A 22,088-nucleotide genomic window follows, 5' to 3' on the forward strand; every position below is an offset into this window, starting at 1 on the left:
CCGTGTCCTGTGTAACTGCAGTTAATTCCTTCATTGTTCCCTCTCTCTCTCTCTGAAAAAGAAAGAAATTTTTTTGGAAAGGAAGCAAGGTGAAAAAAAGGAAATAAAAAGCAAAAACGATCCTATGGATCGCTGCCATACACCACCATTCAATTTTACAAACGCGTCTGCCAATGGCGTCCTCCGTTGTCTTTCTTGTTGAATAAGCAGAAATCTCTCTCTCTCTCTCTCTCTCTCTCTCTCTCTCTCAAGAGATGGGTATGCAGCACAACAATGCAGAAGACGTGGGGGTATCCCAAAGAGTGAACAGCCCCAGGTTTTCAGGCCCCATGACAAGAAGGAACCATTCTTTCAAGGTCAGCAACAGCCATGACGTAGAACTCCAACTCCACTCCCCCAAATCAGAGAGCCTGGTTCGTGAATCAGAACAACAAGCCAAGAACACCAACAGCAATAACAGCAGCAACACCACCAACAATGGCAACAGCCAACATCGTTGGTATAACATCCGGGCAAGGCCTTTGTTTGGGAAGGGCCTGCTGAGGAAGCCATCATCACCGTCACTGGTAGATTTTGGTGTCAGAGCATGTGGGAGGAAGAGATTGGGCCACCTCATGTTCTATGTCTTTTGTGGGGTATGCTTGTTTCTTGGGGTATTGAAGATCTCCACTTCGGTTTGGATTGGATCTGGTATCGATAGCGGAGATGATTTCACGGTGGGTCTTTTGTACTTTTCCTTTTTTTTCTTTATTTGCATTTTTTCAAAGACTAGCGCCTAATTAATTTGTGGTGATCTTATTTACTATTTATTTGTCTTTTATTTTATCTTTTTCTTGAATAAATATAGTTTCCATATCTTCATCTCCCTCTGTTTATGAAAGGAATGGATTTTGCCTTTGCCTCCATGGCATACTGGCATGTTCAACAAGTAATTCCGGTGGTGGGGTGGTGGTGGTGGTGGTGGTGGTGGGGGGGGGGGGAGTTCAAGTTCATTCAATGAGAAACTGTGTTGATATGCCCAAAAGGCGTGTAAAACTCGTCAACCTTTAGTGCACAATCTTTTTGAAGTAAATTAATGCAGGGATTTCTTGATTGCACCTTCTACTTTGTCTGATTGGATTTTCACGGTGAGCAGGAATTTTCTGCTGGTGCCACATTTGGCAGTAAGACCTCAGGCTCTGAGAACCATCACTGGTATAGAGAGGGTAGTGATAGTGAGCGTTCCTTAATGACGTTTTCATCAGTTGCAGTTGAAAGCTCGACAAATAAGCTTGATGTACGTGAATTTTCTTTTGTTTCTTCAAAGCATCAATGAGCATTTCCACTAATCTGGCGGTTGATACCTTTCAGTATTCAGGGATCTGGTCCAAGCCAAATAGTGAAGACTTCAAGCAGTGCATTGATCGACCAAAAAGCTATAAGAGTATGATTATACATTTTTCACTATTCGTGCTGATGCATTCCAAAATCTGCTAATGTGAGTGATTTCTAATCTATGGCTGCTGCATCCACGTGCAGGGTCAGACTCTAATACAAATGCGTATCTTCTGATAAATGCAAATGGTGGTCTGAATCAGATGAGATTCGGGGTATGGCTAAGTTTCATTCAATCAAGTACTTCTTGCATTTTTCATAGCAGTTTCTGATTGAATCAGAGTCTATAATGCAGATATGTGATATGGTTGCTGTTGCAAAGATCATGAAGGCAACTCTTGTTCTTCCTTCTCTGGACCACACTTCCTACTGGGCTGATGAAAGGTCCGGAGGACGTAGGCATCTGATTTATTTTCCTTCACATTTCTTTGATATTTTTGCGAAAGCTTGTGATAGTGTGCTTTCTTATTTGCAGTGGATTCAAGGATCTGTTTGATTGGAAGCACTTTATACTGACACTAAAGGATGATATTGATATTGTTGAGACATTACCTTCTGGCTTTACAGAAATGGAGCCCTTCAAAAAGACCCCTGTCTCTTGGTCTAAGGTCTGGTTTTGAGCATGCCTTGCCTTTTCCTCCTCCCTCTTGTAGGAACCACAATGTTTATTGATGTTGCCAGGTTTGGTTGATTTGGTTCAGGTCAATTACTACAAATCTGAGGTCCTTCCATTGCTGAAGCAGCACAAAGTTATTTACTTCACTCATACTGATTCACGGCTTGCAAACAATGGGATTCCAAGTTCCATACAGAAACTTAGATGCCGAGTAAATTATAGAGCATTGAAATATTCAGCTCCAATTGAAGAACTGGGAAAAACCTTGGTTTCAAGGATGCACAGAAATGGAAACCCATACATCGCTCTTCACCTGAGGTAACTTTGTGCTGTTCTAAGGCTTCTGTTTGCTTTCTCTAGGTGCCCAAAACTTATATTTATAGTATGTATCTTAGTATTCTTAGAGCTGAGTACATGTTAAAGATTATTGTAACTGATGGAAAAGCTCAAATCCTGGAGATTGATTCAGGTTGCAGATTGTGGAAATTGAAGATAAGCTCATTCATGCAAATCTATAAACTGGAGGAGTGAAAAGAAATCTCTTGCAATTTAACAAACAATTATAATCAGAGAGAGGAAATGCCCATGTTATACAAATGCATTCCTGTCACCCTAGCCAAAACAACATTTTAGAACGGTTTGTTGACAACCTAGTGTTTATTGCATTAAAACACTTAATGGTTGCATATCACTGATCAAGTGGCCTGCATCAGCTCCTACATGTAGCAGGTTAACAGAAATCTTCCCCCTCTTCACTCAACAATGCCCAGAGATTTTCCTTTTATTAATTCATTGTAGAGAGGTAAAAGGATCACACACAGGTTGAACTCAGCAGATATAATTGGATGCAGCCTAACTGGATTCATAGTCGGATGGAGAATGCTCTTACCAAATCTTGATGTGATTAGTATTTGTTATGATCAGATATATAATTACACGCATTGGAGTTGGATCTTTTAAGACAGACTTGGATTTAGGTTCAGATATTTAAAATGCTAAAAGTGAATCCAAATCAAGTTATTAATTGGATGCGACTTTATCGGATTTAAGGGATTCAGGTTTGGTTGGATATCTGGCCCAAAACCAAGCTGTTGACATCCCTGATTTCAATCATGAACTTGCTATTTTAATGCCTAAAAAAATAAACTTTTTTTTATCAATATTCATAACTAAAGGTGTGTAGATTATTTTGTACAGACAGGAATCCTCTTTTGATTATAAAAGCTTGTTAACTTATCCTTTTAAATCTGGGATTGAATTTAGCTTCATTCTCTTGGTGTAGCAACTACGTTGTATACCTTCTGACCTGATTAGGATTGCAGCATTTTGTTTTCCTGTCTGATTAAATTGAAAAAAAATACCTTCTTCTGTTGATTAGGCCCCTGAAGTTGGCTATTGTTAAATTATATGTATCTTTGTTCATATATATATATATATATATATATATATATATATATATATATATTCTTTTTTATGTAACTGAAATACCCCAGGGGTATTTCAATCATTTTCTATATGTAATAGGTGTCAGCCTAGTAGAGGCTGACATTCTTTTATTTCTTTTTCTTTTTTTTATTGTTGTTTTCATATGACTGTTGGGGCAGCAGCCCAACTAGCTGTTGGGCTAGCCCCCAACGGGGGTTGGGCTGCTCCCAACGGTTATGATCATTGGGGGCTAGCCCAATAGCTAGTTGGGCTGCCCCCATTATCTCTTGGTTGTATTATAAATAGGGGCTTCCCCTTTGTATCTTTCAATGCTTCCCAAGCATTTCTCAATACAAAGATTTATTTTATGTGTTGTGTGTGTAATATCGTGTGTTTTTCTATAATTTTAAGTTCTGAAATTTCTGAAAATTTGGCTAAGTGTTTGGTAAAGTTGATAAAATCCTCGATTTAAGGTGGAGGCGGCTGAGTCTGGGCTTGGCCCAGGACCCATTGACAAGACCTAAACGAGTCAATTAAGATTTGGTAAAACATTTTATTTTTGAGCTTTAAAATCGAGCAAAATTCGGGTTAAATTCAGGCGAAATTCGGAGGCATGGGTATGGATTTGGATCTTAAATCCGGATCCGGTTCCGGTTTTGAAATCCAATTTTAACCAAGTTAAAGTTTTAAATTCAATATAAAGGTTAAATTGTGTTAAAATCCATGTTAAGAAGACTCTAAGAGGGGTGAGATACCCTCTAGAACTTTTTGAAATTTTATTATTTAATAAATAATAAATAAATAATTAATTAATTAATAAAAACTAATTAATTTCAAAATTTTATTTTTGGTATAGTAGAGTTCTACATTTATGGAACTCTACATGATATGTAGGGATTCTAGAAGAGCCCAAATGTGGTTAAAGTAAAATAGTAAAACAACATAAAATACCAAATGGATAAAAAATAGTTAAAAAGAAAAGAGGAGGTTAGAGATAGAGTTCTACATTAAAAGAACTCTATCTCATGGCCAAATGGGAAACTCAAGAAGAGACGTTACCCTCTCTCTAAAAGACAAAAAAAATATTATAAAAGGGTATAACTCGCCCCTCTCTCTAGACTTCGTTTTCGAGAGAGAGAGAGAGAGAGAGAGAGAGAGAGAGAGAAGGAAAGGAGGATCCTTTCCATTTCGATCGTCTGACAAAGATTTTCTGGATCTATTTCCGTCTTCCATCCAAGGTACAAGTTTCTCTCTTGATTTAAACAGGGGAAAACGGTCTAAATCCAGTTTATGTGAGATTTTAGTGGAAAAAAGGGGAAATCTGATTTGGAATATATATATATATATATATATATGATGTTAAAGCAGCCATTTATTTCTTTTTTGACATGTACTCGATGTTTTTTTTTTAATGCTTGTAGCCTGAATCTGTCCCGTGTGTTAATTTTTTTTGCATATTTCTAGTTCTGCGTATTTTAAGAACTAAAAAAGAAAATCAGATTTGCCACTGCCCATATGGACAGATCTGTCTCACTGTTCGTGTGTCCTTATGGACATATCTATCCCACTGTCCTTATAGACGAATCTGGACAGATCTGTCATATTGTGCGAGTGAACAGATCTGTCCCACTGTCCTTATGGACAGATCTAGACAGATCTGTCCTACTGTTCATGTGGACAGATTTGCTGATTTCCATAGGTGCGCAGATCTGGTACAGATCTACAAATTTTTGGGTGCACATGATTCTGATCAGACCTGTCGCAGACTCCAGCATGCTGTCTTTATAACTGCTGATATGACTGTGTTTGTAAAACTGACTTTTAGACATTTTTATATATGTTGAAAAATTTGTTTGTTGTACAACAATAGCAGGGTTATTTTTTTTTCAGCACTATCAATGTTTCATATTAAGGCTTTTTTGAGATTGTCGTGACTGCTTAATATCAAAACTATATTGGACACTGTTAGGCTGTTCAAAACTGGTTTTGATAACGACACATGAATTGCTAAAATTCTGTTTTTGTTGTTTTTAGAAATTCCTAAACTGTTTATGAGCTGAATATGTTCATACAACCTTGATTGATGAATATTTTTCGTTTAGCATGTTCTTGGATATACTGTTTGGGTCTGAATCATTTTACTCATGCATATAGATAGATCTGTTGTGTTTATGCATGCAATCTGGACAGATCTGTCAATCCAGCCCATGTAGACAGATCTGGTCCAGATCTATTGTGTTTACATAGGTAGATCTGAGTAGACCCACAGGCTTTTGCATATGGACAGATCTGGATCAGATCTGCTGCGTTTACACATGCAGATCTAGACAGACATGTCGATCTTTTCCTTGAGGACAGATCTGGTTCAGATCTACTGTGTTTACACAGGTAGATCTGGATAGGTCTGCAGTTGGGTGCATAGTGGCAGCTTCGGTTCAGATCTGCTGTTGGACACATGCAGATCTGAACGGATCTACCGATTCATCTCTTATAGAGGAGAAAAAAAATCAGCTTGCTCTTAATGAAGAAAATTAATTGAAACTTGTTTATACTTGGTTAGTGCTGATTTTTCTAAATCTGCTGTTTTATTGCCCGAACTCGTAGCCGACTCCTATGAGGGTCATGAGCAGGTTGTTCATGCTCTGTTTTGTTTTTTATATGGTTGTCATTAAAGTTGTTTGATGCTGCCATATGGGTTGGCATCGCAACAGCCCTAAGATCGTGGTTGTTGACCTATGTTAGTACTATGTGAGAACATTTTCTTTATGTTGTCATGATGGGCTGAATACTAAACTGGTTTTATTGCTGCCATATGATCTGTTATAATGTCTGTCATAAGTGCTGATTATTGCTTGTATATATAGGCTTATGTTGGCTGTTGTAGGGCAGAACTGTACTGAACATTTTTGTGCAATACTGTCCGCTGTCCACAGCTTGTGGCCACATGTTTCTGTAGTAGAAACATGCTGCCCACAACATACCAATGCTCAGCAGCAGCATGCTTGTGCATGTGCTGCGACATAGGTATCGTCTGGTTGGTTGGAGCTTGTCCCGTATGGATTCCAGAATGCTTTGTTGAATATGTTATTTATTGAATTATCATGTTGCAAATGCTTTTGTCATACGTATGAAAATTTATGAAATTTATTGTATGCATAAATATGATCATGTGCATGTTTGAGAGCTTATCCATAAAATGGATCATGAAAATGTATATTGCTAGCATTTGTTCGCATGCATATACAAATTGTTTTATATGTATATTCTTGTTGTATTTGAATGAATGTGCATTGTTAATGTACATTGTAGACATGTCTGAAAAATTGTGTGTTGGCATGTTCACTTAGGATTTTTGCATAAGATGCATCAGTGGTCAGATGCGAACCACTGTAGGTCATGTGGGCCAAGAGCATGTGTTGCTCTAAGAGTTTTTATACATTGCAAAATTCCTTCTAAAATAATTGGCTTTCTAGTTACACTGTTAAAATTGTAGCGGGCTAGCTCCCGTGTTGTGTTTTGGATGTTGATTTGCAAAACGATTCTTTTGTAAAGAATTTGACTTTTGTTAAAAAAGATAAAAGAGATAAACAATGTAATTAATATTTTCTTGCTGGATGTCCCTTCCACAGTGTGGGAATCCTAGATGGTGGTTTTGGGAAAACCTTGAGGATACTAAAACTTCGTGTGTGATTGTGCACCTGAACCCGATATGGTAGTTCACCTTTCGACCATGGTTTTAGAGAGTTTTCAACCACTTTGCCTGGGGGGTGGTGTTGTAGACACAACTGTCGTTATTGGTATACCAAAGAAATGACATAAGTGGATGTTGATTTCCCTAATGTCTCGACCAGTGTTGTGAAAAGCGTTGAAGCATAGCGAGGCTCTCCACAAAAAACTGAGGCAAGACATAAAGCGTAAGTTTCAATTTTTTTAAACTTTAAAAAAATTATAAAAAATATCTAAAAATATAAATAAATAAAAAAATGCTTTATTGATAAAGTAACAACCAATAAGAAATAAAAAATCTCAAATGAGTACTAAAAAATATGAGATTAACATATAAAAGTAACTAAGAAATTGATTACATAACTGAAAAACTAATTATATAATTGAAAAATATAATATCCTACAACGCACTAACCAATAAGCAATAGAAAATCTCAAATAAGTACTAAAAAATATGAGATTAACTTATAAAAGTTAAAATATATGAGATTAACATATAAAAAGTAAATAAACTAATAAAAAGTAATTTTTTCTTCTAAAAAATATGAGATTAACCTATAAAAGTTAAAATATATGAGATTAACATATAAAAAGTAAAGAAACTAATAAAAAGTAACTTCTTCCTCTTCTTCCTTTTTTTTTTGCTCCTCACGCCTTAGGTTGGCGTCTTAAGGCATAGAGGGCCTCGCCTCAAGGCGAGTCACACCTTTTGCGCCTCAAGGTGCGTCTTTGATAACACTGGTCTTGACATTAGATGTTGATTTTTAATGTTCTGATGGATGGTGTTGATTCCTAATATCAGTCGAGGAACAAACGTGGAACCCAGTAATAAAATACAAATTGTGTGTAAGCTACAACTGAGAATCTATTTTAGACTTCGGGAATTATGGTGCCCGTTTTGAGTATCCGCGGGTTTTAATGAAAAGTGAAACTAAACTTGTGTACATTTAATAAGGACATGCATGTAAACGAGAATTCTAATAATAACTTAATAAGTTATTCATGCATGTGTATTGGAATCATGCCATATTTACTACTTTGTTCATGCATTCTTACTTGTTTTATTTCATGTAAGATATTGTTATTGCATGATAATTGCTTTTAAATGCTTGAATGGTAATTGAATTATGAGATGATTGTAGTTATGTTCCTCTGAAAACTTGCATGAATTTGATTTATGATTTTTCTTTTCTGTTTGGATTTTTAGAGGAATTCGTATAAAGAATATTTGATTCTTACCTAGTACTTCGTATGTTTTTCACAAGATCTAGAGCTCAGTGATGAAGATGACTGCATCAAGGAGTCTACGAGATTGCGTAACTTACTTCTATTATTCTTGGACAGTGTATTATTCGTGGACAGTGTGGCTCTGGGATTTTATATTTTAATTTAATTATGTTCTCAGACTTTGATTATCGCTTAATAAAGTTAGTTATTTGATTGGATGGTTCAATGTAGAGATCCCTTGTGGTTTGGGATTTGTTAAGTATGTGAGGTTACAGATCCTTGGGTTTTGGTTTTCATAATTTAAAAAAAAAAATCACTTTTCACGGGGATGAGTCAGGGTCATTACAGTGTGTGCCCATTGTGGCTCTTGTGTGCACAAATTGTCTTTGTATTTGTTCTCACTTGTATATTTTATTATTCTATAGTGGATTATTGCTTGTGCAATCTCTATTGTTTCTTGTAGTCCTTGAGTGGGCTTTTTATTTGTATTTCCATTTGTTTCATTGCATGGTTTCAGAGCCTATAACTCTTGAAATTATGTAAAGCTTCTTCAAAGATCGTGACTGCAAAGAAAGAATCTCCCACAAACTTTGCTTCTCGTACATCAAGATGGGCGAAAAAAAACCCATGACGATGATTGCATTGAAGCTAAACGACTCCAACTATTTGATATGGGCCGCCGCCATGGAGCATCATATTAAAGGCAAAAAGTTATGGGGGTATGTGAGTGGTACTAAATATGAACCACAACTCATACTCACCAAAACGGATGGTGACCAAGTTAAATCTCTTAGTGATGACGAAAGAGAGAAAGCACTTGAAGAATACTACATCAAGGTAGAAGACTGGGAAGCTGACAATGCCCAATTTCTCTCTTGGTTCCTTAATAGCATGAAACTGAAGATTGCATCAAACATAGTGAAGTTCAAAAAAGCATGTGAGGCTTGGACTTTCTTTAAAAACATGTTTGTGCAAAAAGATCTGACAAGAAAATATTTTATTCAAAAAAAAAATTGACTCATCAAACAAGGGGATAAGAGTGTAAGAGATTACTACGGTATACTCTCAGCCAGTGTTATTAAAAACGTGCCTCAAGGCGCAAAAAGCACGCCTCGCCTCAAGGCGAGGGGCTTTGTGCCTTGAGGCGCAGGCATATGGCGCAATACCCTTGAGGTGTGCGCCTCATAGGCCTTGAGGCGCACGCCTCAGAGGGAGGCACACACGCCGGGTATAGTGTTTCTTATGGTGGATACACGAGATTCGATACAGATACTTTCGAACCGATATAAACGGGAAACACAAGAGACAAAATCATCAGTCGGGGAATGCCAGGGGCAAACAGAGGCGTTTCAAATAAAAATACAATAATACCCTCATCAACGAAAATATTGTGATCGAAATAGGATAGATATTTTGGTAAATTACAGTAAAACAAGCACTAATTTGATAACAGAAGCCCCACAAATTTGCAACCAGGCTCATTGTTTCTGCAAAGAGCAAAAAGCAAGAGCGTTGTGATAAAATCTCACTCAAGCCGTCTCTTGCCATTGGAGAAGACGACGCCTCTACAACAACTCTTCGGCGACCCTCTGGTGCTGGGGAAACTTAAGAAAGAGAGAAACCTTAGCGATTGATCGATTCTCCTGTTGGCAGAAGGCTATCTTTGTTTCTTCGGCGATGACCACCATGATGGGAGCTCCGAGCGCTGGGTTGTCGATGGATTCGAAGCTTCAGATTTCGGCCTTCCATGGCCTGAGATAGGTCGGACCAGCTCCGGTATATGGTGTCTTCGTCGCGCCGCCGACAACCTCTCAGGCACAATCGTCGGTTGTCACGGCCATTGCGATGGGAGTTTATTCTTGTGTTTTTTGGATTTCTTGGGAGATTGAAGCTAGTTTTCTGTGGAAACTTTGTTGTTCTGTTTGGTTTATATGGTCGTTCTTAGTTGCATTCTTTGGGTTTTCCAGGAAATTTCGCTCCTTCGTTCGTTCTGACTTAGTAGGAAGGGAACGGAGATACTTTCTTATTAGCTTTTTAAAAATTTCAGCTTTTTGATGTGTGTTTGGCTTGTCGCTTTTTTCTTTCCCCCATTTATGAAAATATGTCGAAATACTGAAGGAATTGTATGATCATGCGATATCGAGTGTCTTATTTTGGCGGCTTTAGAGCCAACAATTCAGAATTCAGTAACACCATACCAAATGAAGGCATGCATCAATTCAGAATTACAAATTCCAGTGACATGGGTATTATTGTATTTCTGAGCAATGTATATAGAAAGAGATCCCCAGCCACACCCAATATCCAGAATTGTTTGCCCATCTTTTACATCCGCTCTCTCACAATATGTCTCCAACATTGCTCTCTCAACTTCTTCTAATGTGTCAGACTTATTTCTGAAGTAACAGCAGCTGCAAAATACAGTTCATAATATTTCAAATTTTCAATTTGTTTAAATTGGGTCAGAAAGACCTGGTATAAGAAAGAACCAAGAGTAACACACTTCAACAAACAGTTCTCGTGCATTCTTATATTTGGCATTTGGCATTCTTGGGTCCCAGCAAACAAAGTGTTCTATGTTGATTACATAGGATTTCATTTTTCAACTTAGATTTATTTGATTGATTGCATGTTTTCGGTTTTGATGAATTTTTGTATTAAGGATATTGACAGAAATTTATTTATGTTAAGTTCCATAGCAGGATATAGATGTATTAAGCTTAATGACACTTATGAATTTCTGTATTAAGCACATTGACAGAAAGTGATCTATGTGTTAAGTTCCAGGGCAGTTTTGATTCTTTTTAGAAAAGAATAATTCGTTTGTTTTTTGTCCACAAGAATGCTTACTGATATTCTATGTTGCAGTTCATGCGCAGATGTACGATGTTTATCTTTTTAAAAAAAAATCTATTTTTTTTTAATTCAAGAAAGCATGCAACTGTAGAAAGTGAAACAATTTTTAATTTAATGAATGCCCATGTTTTATTTTTTAGATACTTACATAGATTAAGTTGTTGCATTAATGTTACTTTTACATGTTAATCTCATATTTTTTTCAGTATTTATTTGAGATTTTTTATTTCCTGTTGGTTGTTGCTTCATCAATAAAGATTTTATTTATTTATTTATAATTTTAGATATTTTTATATTTTTTTTAAGTTTAAAAAAAAAACTTTGAGGCTTACGCTTTACGCCTCGCCTCAGATTTTGGTGGAGCGCCTCGCTATGCCTCAACGATTTTCACAACACTGCTCTCAACTCTTTGGGATGAGTTAGACTTGCTGGAGCCTATGCGGGAAGGCTCCTCTATTGAAATGAGGCAAAACAACTTGTCGAAGAACATTAGTTTTCTTTCTTATTCGGATTGAGACCCGAATTTGAGTAAGTGAGGTTCACCATCTTACATAGGACCACCACCACCTCTATTGATGATGCTCTTGGAGAGGTGACCTCTATTGATGATGCTCTTGGAGAGGTGTACAAAGCTGAGACCTGACTTGGCATGTCTAACAAAAGTGAGGAGGTGCTGGCCATGTCAAGACCCGACAACAATGTTAAAGCGTATAAACCTCCTCTTTTTTGGAAAAATAACAATAGAGGAGGAAACTATAACAAAGGAGAAAGGAGAAAAATTATTTGTTATTTTTGCCAAGAACCGAGACACATCAAACCGCAGTATCCCAAGTTGTATAAGAAGGTAGCAATTGTTGAAGAAACTCCCAAAAAGAGTGATGAAGCTATCATGAAAAGAGATCTTAAGGATTCTATTCACTATCTAACGAAAGCATTACAACTATTCCTTAAGACTTCTACATCTACTTTCGGTGCCGTCGTATCTACTTCTTCTCCTCCAAGTATGCTTTCTTGGATTCTTGACTCTGGTGCCTCCTGTCACATGACTCCTCTAGAATCCCTATTATCCGAATGCACAAAATCTTTTTACAATTTTTGTGTTTCTATGGCCGATGAAACTAATTTAGAAATTAAAAGTGTTGGAACTTTTTAAAATATTTCAAAAAAAATTCAAATTCCTAAAATTAGAGTTGTTCAAAAACTCAATTTAAATTTATTATCTCTCTCAAATTTTGAATTATGGGTTCTTCTCATCAAAAAAATGTTGGGTACAGGATCACCAGTTAGAGAAGCTGATTGGGGAAGGATATAGGATGGAAAATCTCTACTACATGGATTTTCTTCGTCTTCCTAAAGAATCATTTTGTAATTTTGTTAAGAAAAAAGATATTTTTATATGACATCAAAGATTAGGGCATCCTAATGTATCTAAGTTAGCTCTTTTTCATTTTTAGAAAGGCTCTTGTTCTAAAGAGTTCATATGTAATAAATGTATTCTTGGAAAAATGAAGAAAATTCATTTTGGCTCTAAAACTTTTATTTCTACCAAACCTTTTGAACTTGTGCATTCGGATGTGTGGGGACCGGCTCCGGTCATGTCAAAAGAAGGGCTCTCTTATTACGTTATATTCGTTGATGATTACACTAGTTATACTTCACTCTATTTTCTTAGGCAAAAATCTGATGTATTCTCATGTTTCAAAGAATTTCACAAAATTGTGCAAAACCAATTTCAAAGTAATACTATCATTTTTCATTCAGACTCAAGGGGGAAATATTTGTCTAATGATTTCAAATATTATATGAAAGAAAGTGGGATTACACATCCAAATGCCCCTCAACAAAATGGCTTAGCCGAGAGAAAGCATTTTGATATCATTGAAACTACGAAAACTTTGCTTATCTCAAAAAATGTTCCAAAAAATTTTTGGTCTGAAAGTACATTACTTGTGGTATATCTTATCAACCGAATGCCTTCATCCTCTTTATAAAACATATCCTCAATTAAAAAACTTTATCAAACGTCTCCAGATTTAAGTTTTTTAAGTCTTTGAATGTAAATGTTTTGTTCTTATCGAAAAAAGAGACAAATTTTCTCCCAAAGCCATTGAATGTATTTTTCTTGGTTACGCTAATAACAAAAAAGGTATAGATGCACTATGATAAGAAAAATGACAAATTATATGTTTTAAGAAATGTTAACTTTCTCGAAAATAAAAATGGTTTTGATTTTGATAAGCCTAAGGATGATCTTGAGTATTCATTTTTATTTGATCTGTTGCCAAAGACGACTTTTGATGAATTTATACATGTTGATAATGATGTTGATGATATACGTATTGATGACTCTGAGATTTTCATGGAGGATACCCAGAATCGTGATATTCAAAGCTATTCTAGAAGAACTGTTGAACACCCTCCATATGCACTTTATAGGTATTCACAAAACCAAAATTTAGGAGAAATTAGTGTTAGAAAATCTAGTAGAACCTCTAGACTTCTTGAAAGATTTATGTTATATGAAAACTTTTCACCTAGATTTAGAGCTTGTCTTATATCTATCCACTCTTTTTATAAACCTTCAACCTACAACGAGGCTAAAGAGATTCCTGAAAGGATTGATGCCATAAACCTATAATTAGGAGCCCTTGAGAAGGCCAAAACTTGATAAATCCAACCATTACTTATAGAGAAAAAGACTATAGGATGTAGGTGAGTGTATAAAGTTAAAACCAAAGGGGATGGATCATTAGAAAGGTATAAGGCTAAGTTAGTGGCCAAGGATATTTTCAAGAATATAAAATAGACTATAAAGAGACGTTTGCTCGTGTTGCTCGCATGAGTAGTGTTAGAACACTCATTACCTTAGCATCCATTAGAAAATGACCTATTTACCAACTTGATGTTAAGAATGTCTTTCTGAATGGGGACCCAAATGAGATAGTGTACATGGATCCTCCTTCTGATTTGAGATCGAGAGAAAAAATTCTTCGGTTAAGAAAAGTTTTGTATGGTCTTAAGCAAACTCCCAAAGCTTGATATGATAGGTTTAGTGTTAAACTTGGGTTATAAGTCATGTTGTACTGACACTGCTCTATTTGTTAAAGATACAGGTATTGATATTGTCATTCTTCTATTATATGTTGACGATATGATCATCAGAAGAAGTGACAAAAAGGGAATTGATGAAATTAAAAATATTCTTAAAAAACATTTTGATATGTCTGCCTTGAATTTCTAAGATATTTTCTAGGTATTGAAGTGACTTATTTACGTAGAGAATATATGTTGTCTCAAATGAAGCTGACTGCAGATATGATTGCCAAATCTGAATTTTTTTATGATAAAAAGGTTGACATGCCGAAAGTTATAAATGCAAAATTAAGATTGGAGGATGAAATTCTTCTTAAAGATCCAACTTCATGGATCCTTGACCTATTTATCCATCACCAGACCAGACATTTCTCATGCGATTCACTCATTACCTCTACGGTGCATATGAGTGTGGTTCTACGAATTGTTAGATATATCAAGAATTCCATAACCAAAGGGCTATTTTTATCCTCCTCTTCTTCTTTAAATTTAATTGCTTATACGAAGGTAATCTTAATGATAGAGTCTCAACTACTGGTTTGTGTGTTTTTAGGGGACTCTTATATCTTGGAAGTGTAAGAAGTATCAGAAGATCTCTCTGTCATCCACCGAAGCTGAATATTGAGCCATAGCAATGACAACTATGAAAATTGTTTGGTTGCAGAGTCTTCTAGAAGATATGGCCTTAGTCATCTCTAGTCCTTCGAAGATGTTTTGCAACAATAAGAGTGCTATCTATATTGCATGCAACTACACCTTCCACGAACGAACAAAGCATATAAAAATGGACTGCCACTATATCCGAGAGGAACACTTGAGAGGAACTATTGAGTTGCCTTACGTGACTTTAGAATGTTTGCTAGTGGATTTTTTCACTAAGGCATTGCTTTCACCTCGTTTTTTATCTCTTCTTGGCAAACTTTCGGTGATCACACCATAAATTTGAAGGGAAGTGTTAAATTATATGTATCTTTGTTCACACACATATATATATATATATATATATATATATATATATATATATATAATGTAAACTGAAATACCCCATAGGGGTATTTCAGTCATTTTCTATATGTAATAGGTGTCAACCTAATATAGTCTGACTTTCTTTTATTTCTTTTTTTACTTTTTTTATTGTTGTTTTCATATGACCTATGGGGCAGCAGCCCAACTAGCAACAGTCATAGATACGACCGTTGGGGGCTAGCCCAACAGCTAGTTGGGCTGTTCCCGTTATCTTTTGGCTGCATTAGGCTGCCCCATTATCTCTTGGCTGTATTATAAATAGGGGCTATCTTTCAATGCTTTCCATCAGTGTTATTAAAAACGCGCCTCAAGGCGCAAAAAGCGCGCCTCGCCTCAAGGCCAGGGGCTTTATGCCTTGAGGCGTATGGGTAAAGCGTAAAAGGCCTGAGGCGTGCGCCTCATACGCCTTGAGGCGCACACCTCGAGGCGAGGCGCGCCTCAGGATGAGGCGCATATGCCTCAATAATTTTGGTCAAATGAGGGTCAAAACCCTCATTTGACCAAAATTTAGGGCTTAAACATAAAGGGGTCGGGGGCCTTTATGTTTAAGCCCCTCTTTTTTTTTCACAGCAGTCTCTCACAGAAACTCTCACAGTAGTCTCTCTCTCGGCTCTCACAACATTCTCTCGCTCTCTTGTGGTGAAGCCCCAAAACAGGTTCTCTCTCTCGTTTCTAGTTTTTTCTCTCTCTCGGCTCTCACAGCATTCTCTCGCTCTCTTGTGGTGAAGCCCCAAAACAGGTTCTCTCTCTTGTTTCTAGTTTTTTCTCTCTCTCGTTCTCCTCTTCTTCTTCTTATCTCTTCTCATTCTCAGCCCATTTACATGTCTTCCTCAAGGTAGCTTTGTGCATAAATTAATGGGGACAGCATGATGCAACCAATTTTTCCATGTTCATTCATATATTTTTGTAATACATAGATGCTGTTAAAAGTAGGATTATGATGGATTTCTATTCTATTGGGTCTAATTTTATTGCTTTTAGAAATGAATGCAAAAATGATTTATCAGGTCTGACTGGGATTCAGTTCTGATCATTTAGACCCGAATCAGCATCCCTAGCTGGAAATCATATCAGCTCGTTGCTAGTCCATCCAACGCAATCCTATCTGTTGCAATATAAAACATAATCTTTCCTGATAGAACACAAATTCTATATGATCTGTATTCAAATGTGGATCAATTTTAATTAGTTTGTGACTTTTACACGTAGACATGTTTCAACCTCTTCTTTCACCAAATCAAGTATTGCCTTATAAAATTTAATTCTGACTAAAAGTTTCTTACAGCAGATCTAGTTCGGATTTGGATTTAAAATTACCATTTAAAATTTATTTTGGATGTGGATCAGCCTTGTCCCCAGTCTCCTGACCCATGTATGATCTCATTATTTCCTAGGATATTGTAATTGTGAGCATAAAAGGTACCTAGGTATTCAATTGGATCAGCCTTGGCTCCACCCTCTACTTCTTCTGCTTCGAGCGACACATGTTGTTATTGCTAATATGCATTTTGTTGTTAATGTTAATTTTTTATTGAATGAATGCTCAGATTTTATTTCTTAGATACTTACATAGATCATATTTTTTCCATATTTATTTGAGATTTTTTATTTTTTGTTGGTTGTTGCTTCATCAATAAAGCATTTCTTATTTATTTATAATTTTAGATAATTTTTATAGTTTTTTTTAAGTTTTAATAAAAAAAATTTTGAGGCTTACGCTTTGCGCCTCGAGGCTTACGCCTCGCCTTAGATTTTGGTGGAGCGCCTCGCTACGCCTCAACGCTTTTCACAACACTGCTTTCCATGCATTTCTCAATACAAAGACATTTCTTTTATGTGTTGTGTATGCCCATTGTGGCTCTTGTGCACATATGGTGCCTTTGTATTTGTTCTCACTTGTATGTTGTATTGTCCCATAGTGGGCTATTGCTTGTTCAATCTCTATTATTTCTTGTAATCTTTTAGTGGGCTTTCTATTTGTATTTCCGTTTGTTTCATTACAGCTATATGGTATCTTATGCCAAGTTGAATTCGATAAGAGGTTGCACTCTGCCCATGTTAGTTCATTTTGTTGTCAGAATGCTTTTCCATAGATTAGAAATGCCAACTGTTGTTGGATCATAGCCAGATTAGCTCCACGAACACACAGGCACACACACGCATGTGCATGCACACATGCACAATGGTTATTAAAGACACAAGACACAATGAGACATTTTTTGAAAATATGAAAAAGGCATAAGCATGTTGCAATGAGGCATAAGCCTCAACATGCTTTGGGCCTGTAAAATTTAAAAATATTAAGAAATCTAAAAAATATTGTTTTAACAGTAAAGCATAAGCAAGTAATGAATAGTTCAAATAATAATTAGAAGTAACAAAGCTAATAACAAGAAACAAATGAATTATGAAACAATATGAATACAAAAATATGCTAGTAGATACATGTAATTGTTCATATCAATGGTCACAATGATTAATGAACTTGAACGATCTAAAACAAGAACAAATTATGCAAGGAGCCTTAAAGAATGAAAAAAAAGCCTCTAAGTCTTTTGTAAATGAGACGGAAAATGTCTTCTTTGATCCTTCTTTATTTTTTCTATGCATTTGTTTCTCTTTTATTAAGTCTAATTTACATAGTTCTCTTTAGCCTTGCTGCATATATATTTAAATGGGTCTATTCATTTTTTAGAGAGTATTAACTGTGCGTAAAGCACCATGACTCTGAAAGGAATTTTGAAGGCTTCCATAAAGGCATAAGCCCCTAAGACGTGCACCATTAGGTGTTGAAGGCACGTGCATTTAATGCTCTGAAAACACCTTTTGACACACACACATGCACACATGTATGCACATGCACACACACACACACGCACACATGGGAGTTGTCAATGCCCACAGACATACATGTGTATTAACATATTTACCGCAAATTTATGTCCCTAACAAATTTTGAAATAACATTGTCATACATTAAGTATCATCATCATAAGCATTTTTGTAACTTTATATATAGTAAATGACATCTCTCTTAGCTACAATTGATACATTTGTTATCTGAAATTTGGAATATACAATGCTTTATAATGTTTTCTCTGTAAAATTGCTAAAGAGCCTATGGTAGTGGCAATTATCCATGAAACTAAGATGTCATTGTAAAATTCATCAGAGGTATAAATTTGAACTTATTAATGTCTGCATGTTAATTAGTTAGTGGTTATGGGAGTATCTTATAGTCTTTCCGTACTCAATTTACTATTTACAGGTTTATGGATGTATAGTAGTATGTAAATGATGGACAACACAAAAGATAGAATTTGAGGCCTCATACATGAAAAACCAAATCCATCTCTTTTTCACCCTGTGAAAACAGCATGAAAGCTTTGATTGCTGATTCTAGTAAATTGAGTCAGTTATGACCCATAATCTGGTATGCGTGTACAAACCATTTTTTGGTCCACAAGGAGGTCCAGCAAATCCTATGGACATGTGTCACAAAGCTTTATGAGTTTGTGAACCCATTCCCTTCATATGATACATGAACCCAAGTTTTTCCATTTTCATATTTTGCGTTCATCATTTAATTCTATTTATCACATTACTCCAAAATAAATAAGAACAAGTGATTGTAATTATGGAAAAGCATGCTTTTATAAATTATTCAAACAATATTTTTGTGTCTGACCATCGCAGGTATGAAAAGGACATGCTGGCTTTCACTGGTTGCAGTCATAATTTAACTACTGAAGAAGGCGATGAGCTTCGTCTTATGCGATATGAGGTGAGCCATTGGAAGGAGAAGGAGATAGATGGTGTTGAAAGAAGGAAGGAGGGAGGCTGCCCCCTGACACCCAGGGAGACTTCCCTTCTGTTGAAAGCATTGGGATTTCCTTTAACTACAAATATTTATTTGGTAGCTGGAGAAGCTTATGGCAATGGCAGCCTGCAATATCTCAAGAACGACTTCCCCAATATATACTCTCATTCCACTCTTTCTACAGAGGATGAACTGAACCTTTTCAAGAATCACCAGAACATGCTTGCTGGATTGGACTATGTCGTTGCACTTGAGAGTGATGTATTCATCTATACTTATGATGGAAACATGGCAAAGGCTGTGCAAGGACACAGGCGCTTTGAGAATTTCAGAAAAACAGTAAGTCCAGACAGGTATATACTTGATGGCACTTTAAGTGAAACACTTTCTTATGCTCTATTTATTCCATTGCTTCTTTCTCTGCTTGTCATTTGGGTGTTTCTTATGAACTGTTGTAATCTATTTGACATTTTTTGGGGGAAAGAAAACCTTTACAAGTAACTTTGAAGTTCCGTCATGCATCTGGCTGCTGCTTGTTTCACACTTTAACAGCATATGCTCTTGATAAAGGTTACCACATTTTGTCTAGTTCATGTTGGAGGTCAAGTTATTTCAAGCAATTTCAATTGCCTAAGAGTTTATTTTGTTATGAATTTTAGTTTTACTTCTGCAGTTATTGCCCAGAGATATTTGTCTTATATATGTCCACGGCATGTTATTTCCTCCTGTTTTATTTTCCTTGTTTTTGGGGTATCATATTGATTTAGGGTTGCTTATTTTGCATAGTTATGCTTTTACTGACAATGCTCTTGCTGTGATAGAATTGGTACATGCTGATTGCTTAGCATAACTAGATCCTGTCATTAACAGGCAGAATTTTGTAAAACTTGTTGATGAACTGGATGAGGGAGAGATCTCGTGGAAGAAATTTAGTTCAAAAGTTAAAAGGCTACATGAGGAACGTGTTGGAGCACCTTTTTTCAGGGAACCTGGTGAATTCCCAAAGCTGGAGGAGAGCTTCTATGCTAATCCTTTACCAGGCTGCATTTGCGAGATACAGCATAAAAAGTAGAAAGAAACTGGAAGTTTATACTATTTTTCTTAAGCAGTCAATCATAAGGATTTGATCCAGACACAAAGAAAATGTAACTATAAGGTTAACACGGATTTCTTGCCTCGTCGCTAATCAGCATGTACCAGGAGGCTGCAAACAGCACCATTGTGCTGTATGATATTGGTTTGAGCCTTTCCATCCCAAGTGACTTCTGTATTGGAGGACTGTTGATGATCAGGGCTATTTGACTACATGCTGATTATGAATCGTAGTTGCTGACATGAAGAGCAAAAAACTTCTTTACAAAGTGGGGCCAATGTATGGCTGCGAAATTTTGAAGTATGAAAAGAAGGTAAATCTTGGTAGAAAGTTGGATGATCGGTTTATTGATATAAAAAAAAAGACTTTGAATGATAAATACATATGTCTTGCTGCTAGATTGAAGGAATAGAAGTGTACTTTTTTGTAAGTGGTACTTTCAATGTATAGGGAGTTGCAAACGGTACTAATTATCGGAAGGAAGAACAGGAAATTAAAGGTGCGTGCAGAAGGGCATTCTTTGTTTGATCATTCTGTGTCATATCATTTGGTTCTTTATGTTATTGTATAATGCTAACCAGGAAAAATAGACAGATTTCAAATAAATGTCTTCCTGCTGCTCTTTGAAAGTTTGTAGAATACAAGATATCAAGACTCTCTTAATGATTGATTTCATACATTAGTTTCTTGGCTTAACATAGGCATAAAAAGTTGTCGAGTTAAATGTTATATGCAGGGTGGAGATAATTGAACATAAATGGTAGAACAGTCATGTCCATGATAAGTGAACAATCTCTAACTGGCATTATGATCAAGTTCTCTTCTCTCAGATCGAATGCGATAGCTGTCCAGCGGGAGGAACACTATTGTTAACCTGTATATGTTTGGATCAAAGCCATTATTCTCCCAGCCTGGTTCCAAAAGAGTAAAAAAGAAAGAAAGAAAGAAAAATAAGCTGCATTTCTCTATGATAAGCTCACATTTGAGACAAAAGGTAAGTAGCAACCTCCTGTTTATCGGAACACATTTGAGACGAAAGATAGATTTAGAATTTCAACAGCCTTCTTTCTGCTTATCATTACCGTTTGATGTATCGTGGATAGACTCTTGCTTCCATATCAAACCAGTGAATACGAGTAGGGATGTACACCGAACCGAGCTGGCTTGGGCTCATCTGCTTCGTAAATGAGCTGAGCTTGAATCGGTGTATGAAGCTCGGATGAGCTATCGAGCAGAGCTTGAATGACCTGTTGAGCCTGATAAAGCTCGATAAGGATCAGTTCATTGCAAACCCCATATATATAATATCTTTGCAAAAAAATTCAGAACTGCATTGTTACTGTAATGGGTAAGGAATTAGTCTTTATTAATAACATGTTAGGTTCAAATCATGCTTTTTGTGCCTTTTTTCGCTTAGAATTTTTAATATGTAGAGAATTTTTTCAGTAATAATAATCAAATGACATGTTTTGGCTTAATGGTAGGTCCCTTGGTTAATGTTAAGGAGGTTGGGGGATCAAATCCCTCTGCAATTTTTTTTTTTAATAAATCTTGTTGAAGCTCGGCTGGAGCTTGGAATTGAGCCGAGTGGCAACGCCTTCCGAGCTTGGACAAAGTAATTTTGAACCAAGATGAGTTCGAACAGCCCAAGCTCAGCTCGTGTGCATCCTTAAATATGAGGTGCTACATGTAGATTCTTGACAACTCTTGAAATCAGATCTTGTAGCAGGAACGACCAATGTTGTCAGTATCATTGAGTTGGCCGATTCATATAGTATCGGCCACAAACATTCGAAACCAAGATGATTCAGCTTATTATTAAATGGTTTAAA

At 36.3% G+C, this 22,088-nt stretch overlaps 1 protein-coding gene across 3 annotated transcripts; it reads left to right on the forward strand.

Moving 5' to 3' along the window:
• The first annotated feature begins 252 nt into the window (after nt 1-252).
• On the forward strand, nt 253-20,928 carry LOC149846867 (O-fucosyltransferase 35-like). Of its 3 annotated transcripts, none has more exons than XM_089998179.1 (9): nt 253-716; nt 1,136-1,276; nt 1,351-1,423; nt 1,519-1,589; nt 1,670-1,758; nt 1,850-1,982; nt 2,076-2,308; nt 19,040-19,516; nt 20,034-20,928. In XM_089998179.1, the coding sequence occupies exons 1-9, from the start codon at nt 255-257 to the stop codon at nt 20,233-20,235; spliced, it is 1,881 nt and encodes a 626-aa protein (XP_089854305.1). In that variant the 5' UTR covers nt 253-254; the 3' UTR covers nt 20,236-20,928. The 3 variants fall into 3 exon arrangements, with proteins under 3 accessions (XP_089854305.1, XP_089854306.1, XP_089854307.1); XM_089998180.1 differs by having other exon boundaries at nt 19,985-20,176; XM_089998181.1 differs by having other exon boundaries at nt 19,040-19,502; nt 19,985-20,176.
• The last annotated feature ends 1,160 nt before the right edge of the window (nt 20,929-22,088 follow it).

The sequence above is a fragment of the Nuphar pumila genome, chromosome 2 (genome assembly GCF_984573655.1).
Source record: "Nuphar pumila chromosome 2, dmNupPumi1.hap1.1, whole genome shotgun sequence".
NCBI lineage: Eukaryota > Viridiplantae > Streptophyta > Magnoliopsida > Nymphaeales > Nymphaeaceae > Nuphar > Nuphar pumila.

Excerpts from the sequence above, each read along its gene's own strand:
- LOC149846867 (XM_089998179.1), top strand. The coding sequence starts at position 255 with ATGGGTATGCAGCACAACAATGCAGAAGACGTGGGGGTATCCCAAAGA. Across the intron at positions 1,590-1,669 it reads TGAATCAGATGAGATTCGGG|ATATGTGATATGGTTGCTGT; the intron begins GTATGGCTAAGT and ends TCTATAATGCAG. Across the intron at positions 2,309-19,039 it reads TACATCGCTCTTCACCTGAG|GTATGAAAAGGACATGCTGG; the intron begins GTAACTTTGTGC and ends TGACCATCGCAG.